General features: G+C 53.4%; 1 protein-coding gene across 1 annotated transcript; it reads right to left on the minus strand.

Moving 5' to 3' along the window:
- Nucleotides 1-1,827: 1,827 nt before the first annotated feature.
- On the minus strand, nucleotides 1,828-6,176 carry LOC106725072 (zinc finger protein 211-like). Its single transcript, XM_014534869.1, is given in 4 exon segments — nucleotides 1,828-2,850; nucleotides 2,852-3,195; nucleotides 3,742-3,865; nucleotides 5,979-6,176. Coding segments are annotated over 4 exon segments (1,326 nt in total). The 5' UTR covers nucleotides 6,015-6,176; the 3' UTR covers nucleotides 1,828-2,028.
- Between the last annotated feature and the right edge of the window lie 107 nt (nucleotides 6,177-6,283).

Genomic DNA, 6,283 nt, shown 5'->3' on the forward strand with positions numbered 1-6,283 from the left:
CGGGCCGGGTGATGCCCGCCTCCCTCGGGGCTCAAGGTCCCTCTGCTGTTCACAACCACCCACAGCCCCATCGCCCTGCGCAGGAAAGTGAAACTCCTCCCGGGAACCGCCTCTCGTCCTCTCTGTCGCCTTTAGACACAAACCAGGCCTGGGTGCCCCACCTCCCGGCTCAGTTCCCTGCGGCACCGCAGCCCGTCGCCCTCCCTCCCCCTCGTAACCCGAGTCCCCACGAGGACTCACTGTGCTGGACGCTGCGCCCTGGGATGCGGGACCCAAGCGGTGCCCGCACCGAGGCTGGAGGGTCCAATGGGGTGACGCTGAGTGGACTCTGTCGGCGGAGAGAAGTCGGAGAGCCTCGGGGACCCCAGTCCCGGGTGTTGGGGCTCAACCAGCCTCAGGCCCACCCTGCGCAGCGGGGCGCTGCCTCCTTCTACTCACCACCAACTCAGCCTAGGCTGAACCCTGCAGGTCGTTACCGGAAGCCACGACGCCCTTCCCCAAGATGGTACCGGAAGTCCCGCCGTAACTGAAAGTGTAGGTACCTAAACTCGCCTACCCCTGTGGAAGCGGGCGCAGTGCTTTCTGGGTGATGTAGTTTTCTCCCGCAGCCCTGGCCTTGACCTTGGTGAAGGTGACCTGGCGCTGCCAGTGGCGCTGGGGGAGGAGATGGGACCAGAGGCCGGGTTCACGGGGACAGACTGACAGGCCCCCCCGGGGAGGGGGGTCTGGGAGAGGCCCCCAAAGAACATATGCACAGGGAATGGGACACATCTCAACACCATCGAAAATAAAAAATACACATTACATTTTATTAAAAATATACAACAGAGCTCAGCTGGCGCTGCTCAGTGGTTGACGCTGACCGATGAACCGGGAGAGCAGGTTCCTTCGCTGGTCAGGCCTGTGCACAAGCACAGGCACAGTGTCCAGCGGGCGGCGGCAGCCAACCAGGGATCCGCTCCCATCACCGGTGGTTTCATCTCTCCTCCCCCTTCTTCTCTCTCAAATCAACGCAAAGATTTTTTTATGGGACCGAAGGGCTGGCAGGTGTCCAGACCCACCGTGGGGTCAGAGCCGGGTATTCTCCTGGCTGCCGCCGAGGCGGGGCCTGGGGACATGGCCCTTTCCTGGGTCTGCAGGGCAACCCGGGCCCCAAGTGGCTGAGGCTCCCCATCGACCGAGGATGCCAAGTCCAGGGCCTTCTCCCTGGGCCTGTCCTTCCTCCTTCTGCAGCTCAGGCGCTGCTCCTGGGGAGGCGGGGTGCCTCCAGGGCCGCAGGTCCCTCCTGCTTGCCCTCCACCTGCCCTGCCCTTCAGACTGGGAGGCTGCCGCGTCTTGTGGGGTGGCGGCACCTGGCTCCCCAATGCAGGGCACCTGCGCCCCCGGTCCTCCTCCTTCCGTCCCTGTTGGCCGCCCACTTGCTCCTGGTCTGGCACCTGCAGGAGGGGAGCTGGTGGCCTCAGTGTACACATCCATAGGACTCAGGATTCAGGGCTGAGTGTGTCTTAAAGGTCCTAGGTCCCAGGGCAGGAAGAGGGGCTGCACAGCCCCAGGACCCCATGACATCAGAGGGCACAAGAGTGTGAGGCCCTGACATCAGCCCCACAGCCCAGTCCCCTCAGCGGCTCTGCACCTGCAGGAACCTGTGGGAACTAAAGGGCTGTTGAAGGCCTGGCACCCACCACCAGGACCCAAGGGCTCAGGCTGCTCAGGGCCCTGGCCCAGCCCCGGGGCCGGGTGATGCCCGCATCCTTCAGGGCTCAGTCCAGTGCGCACCTGCCAGTGATCTCATCACCTACAGGGCCCTCCTTCCAGCCCCTCCTGCTCTTCCTCTGGACAGTATTGGGAAAACGTCAGAACCCTGCCTCACACAATGTCCATCTACTGATCATGGCAAACAATGACCCCGGCTTCCTGAGAATGAAAGTAAAACTCCTCACGCACAACCTTGCCTCTTGCTGTCGCCTTTAGACACAAAACATGCCTGGGTTTGCTGAACCCTCCAGGCTCAGCCACATCACCATGTCCTCACACAGTGGCATTGCGGCCCACCGCCCCTTTCCCAGTTTGAGTTCTCTGGTGACTCTTGAGGTTACAATTTTGACTGAATGACTTCCCACAATCACTACGCCGATATGGCTTTTCTCCAGCGTGAATTCTCTTATGGTTAAGGAGATGGTGACTGGACCCACATGATTTCCCACATTCACTACACTCATAAAGCTTTGCACCAGTGTGCACTCTCTGGTGACTGTTGGGGCTACACTTTTGACTGAATGACCTCCCACAATCACCACACACATAGGGCTTTTCACCAGTGTGAGTTCTCCGGTGACTGTTGAGGCCACACTTATGCCTGAATGACCTCCCACAATCACCACACACATAGGGCTTTTCACCAGTGTGAACTCTCTTGTGTTGAGTTAGGGTAGAGCATTGCCTGAAGAACTTCCCACAATCAGTGCACTCATAGGGCTTTTCTCCAGTGTGAACTCTCCTGTGTTGAATGAGGGAAGAGCTTTCTCTAAAGAACTTCCCACAATCAGTACACTCATAGAGCTTTTTTCTAGTATGAACTCTCTTTTGCCGATTGAGGTTAAATATACGTGTAGAAACTTTCCCAAATGTGTTACCCTCATCATTCACTTCTTCAAAGCAGACACTCTGAGGTCGAATGACTTTCCCGCTGTTGCTGGCAGCGTTTTCATGTCCACCCCAATTGTGATGACTTTTTCCACAGACAAATTCCAGTGAAATCTCACTTGCACTGTATGGCTCCCCAATGTTGAGAGTTACCTGGTGCTGGAGAAGCCCTGAGATGCCTGGGGAGACTTTCCCAACCTTTCTTTTTGGTTTAAGGCACCCAAGATCGGAAGCTGCACGTGGTCACAAACGAGGCCCTATCCACAGCTTCTCTCCAGGGCTTCTCTCCACTGGCTTCCCTCTGCTGCTGGTGAGGGTTTTCACTGAAACAGAAGTCTCTCACACATGCCTCACTGAAGAATGCTTTCTGCTCAAAGTCTGCTGCTTGTGACTGAGTCAGGTACAGAATAGCTTTGAACACTGAGAAACACTGCTTACAAAGATGGGTCCTCCGGGTTGCTGGCTCTGTCTTAGAAGCCCTGAGCTGTGACTCTCCTTGTACAGATAAACTCTGCTCAGAACAGGCCTCCTCATCTGTTTCATGTAAACAACCTACAAAGACAGAAATGCTGAGGAACTGAGTGTTGACTGTGGTGACAGGGGAAATCCGATTGCTAGTGTTTTGCACACAATATATGGGTTCCGGCAACCGTCTGAAAATAAGAGAGGTGCTGGAAGGATTAATAAGAGGCTTCTGTGAAGGTCTCATCCACTGAACATCACAAAACATGAAAGGCCTCACCAGAAATATGACACAACACATGGCAAGCACCTCATGGAAGAGAAGCCAGATCTCCAGCTCAGTCTTCTGCTAACAGCGCTCAGCAGGGCTTGTTTGATGGTGACAGGGGCAAGCAGTGCAGGAGGTAGATTAGGTCCTATTCCAAGTAAAAGGCAGTGGGTGTTAGCGATGTTCCTAGAGACCTTTGTTCAGGGGTCTCCCCAGAGCTCACCCCTGGCAGCCATGCCCATTTTACATGACAGTGGGGGAAATTAGCAGAGCCATTGTTTGGCTATGAGAGAGAGAAAGCTACATTTGGAGAATAAAGGAAGAGAGGACATCACCTCAGCACACCAAGAGTGATTTGAAAGTCTTACCTACGAATGAGACAAGTGCAAACACTTCCAGCATCACATCGCAGTACAGAAGTCTCTGAGCCTCATCAAGGAGCCCCCACTCCTCCTGAGAGAAGGCAATGGCCACGTCCTCAAAGTCCATATCCTGTCATGATGGGAACAGTTCAGTCCGTGATCAGTTTCTCTCCTAGGCTTTTATAGTCATCATGCTCCCCCCTCACACACAACTATTTGCTCCCTCAACTCCACACATCAGAGGAGACAGCAGGCCTTAGTCCCATGCTAGTCACTCTCTCCTTATATTCCTACTGATGCTGTGTCTTCCGAAAGCAAGAAAGGCAGTTGAGCAGAGAGAAGATACCTGAGCTCTGGGCCTCACACGTAGGCCACACTGCCTCTTGTCAATAAAGTGGGTGTCAGGAACATAGGACAGGGAGAGATGTGAGTGATTTGATGCTGCACTTGTCAGGCAATCTCCTTGTAATCCCCCAGATTGTTCCTCAAAGACACCAAATACATGGCATCACACTTCCCCCTTACACCCTCATTTCAGGGTGCTGAGGCCATCAGTTCTCACTACCTGCTGCACAGAGTTCTTTGAAAACACTTCTCTCACACAGCTTCCTTCCCAGGCATACAAATTCGAAAGTAACACAGATTTGCCTTGATGAGCATGAGTGGTTTCCTAATCACCTTCATTTTCAAAATTATTCACCATCTCCATAACCTATTTCTCTCTCATCCTTCTGCTTTACCCACACCAGTGGAGAGTTTCAAGCCCAGGTAACATGGCTGTATTGGTATGCTTCTCATTCCTATGGATCAGTGTGTCAGCCCTCAACAACAAAAGGCAGCTGGGTAGGTAAATGGCATCTAAGCTCTGGACCTGGCATGTAGCAACACAACACCCCTCTTTTCAGGCAATTACCCTGAAATTACCCATATTATATCACCCAGACACCAGCAGACATGGGCTCACCCTTCATTCATTCTAAGGTCAATGTCAGGGCCCTGTGGCCATGAAATCACAATTCACACTCCCTCACCAAGGGCACAAGACTCTTTCTACCACACCTTGTTCACACCTTCCCTCCTACAGCTCCAACCCCATAGGCATCTCCTTGGCCTCTTACTCATTACTCAGCAAGTGTGGTCCAGAGAATGCTTGCCAAATTCAAACAGGATCAAGTCCTGCCCAGATGCTGAGAGTTCACACTCATAGAGGCAGCCTTGAGACCTTCTACGAAGTCCTCTCTTCATGACTCTATTTTCCTTCAACCTCAATTATTGAGAAACACAATCAGATCTCAGATTCCCACAGGCCACCTCCCCTGGTGCTGCACTTGATGTCCCTTCAGGAGTCACAGCCAACATCTCTCTACTTACCCGTCACTCAAGTCCCAGCCCCGATGGCCCTCTGCACCAAGCCCAGTGAGTCTCACAGATGACCTCTCAAGCCTCTAATCTAACCCAAAAGTCTGGCTTCAACACCCCAGGCCACACCAAGGGTCACAGCAAAAATCCCGGTGAGTGTTAAGAGAAGTAACTATGTACCAGACCTAGCCTCATCCTGTGTGAATTACTCTTCAGCCTCCAATTCATCTCATGTCCACTCATCTTTTAAAGGCCTTGACCATTGCAAAGCCATTATCTCTCCTCAACACTCTACATGACCACTCTGTCCCTTTGCTGTGTTATGACACCCACCTCCCACAAACAGGGGACCCAGCAGGAAACCAGTCCTCAGAGTCACACTGTCCCTGTGAGCTACCACTACCATTATCATCCTGACCATGATTCCCTGTATTAAAGTGATCTACAGTCCTGGCTGATTGTGTCAGTTGATTGAGCATCAACCCACCACTGAGAGGTCACAGGTTCCAGCCCTGGTCAGTCACATGCTAGGGTTGAGGCCTGGATTCCCAATGGGGGTTGTACATAAGCAAGCGAGCCTTCTTTCTTGCTCACTGATGTTCTATCTCTCGTGCCCCCTTCCTTTCTAAGCCTAATCAGTAAAAGTAAATACATATACATATACATATACATATACATATACATATACACACACACACAAACACACACATCCTCACCCAAGCAAATTTCTCCATTGATTTTAGAGAGTATGGGAGCGGGAATACAGAGGAAAACATGGACGTGAGGGAAAGAGCAGATAGGTTGCCTCCTGCCGGACACCCCAGCAGGGCCGAAGCAGGGGAGGAGCCTGCACCAGTGGTTTGTGCCCTTGGCTGCAATCACACCCGGGACAGGAGACAGTCAGGCTGTTGCTCCCACATCTCACTGCACCGGTTCCCAAAACCAGGGTCCACTTCGTAGAGCCCTTGTCCTGGCCTTAGGTTTCTGGGCCGATTGTCTGTTCAACGTCCAAGGTCCCAGGCCAGGAAGAGGAGCCAGACTGTCCCAGGACCCCACTACCTCAGAGGCCACCATAGTGTGAGGCCCTGACATAGCCCCACAGCCCAGTCCGCTCAGCGGCTCTCCCCTGCAGGAACCTGTGGGATCTAAAGGGCTGCTGAGGGCCTGGCACCCACCGCCAGGACCCAGG

The sequence above is a fragment of the Myotis brandtii genome, unplaced genomic scaffold, assembly GCF_000412655.1.
Source record: "Myotis brandtii unplaced genomic scaffold, ASM41265v1 scaffold1002, whole genome shotgun sequence".
NCBI classification, from domain to species: Eukaryota; Metazoa; Chordata; class Mammalia; order Chiroptera; family Vespertilionidae; genus Myotis; species Myotis brandtii.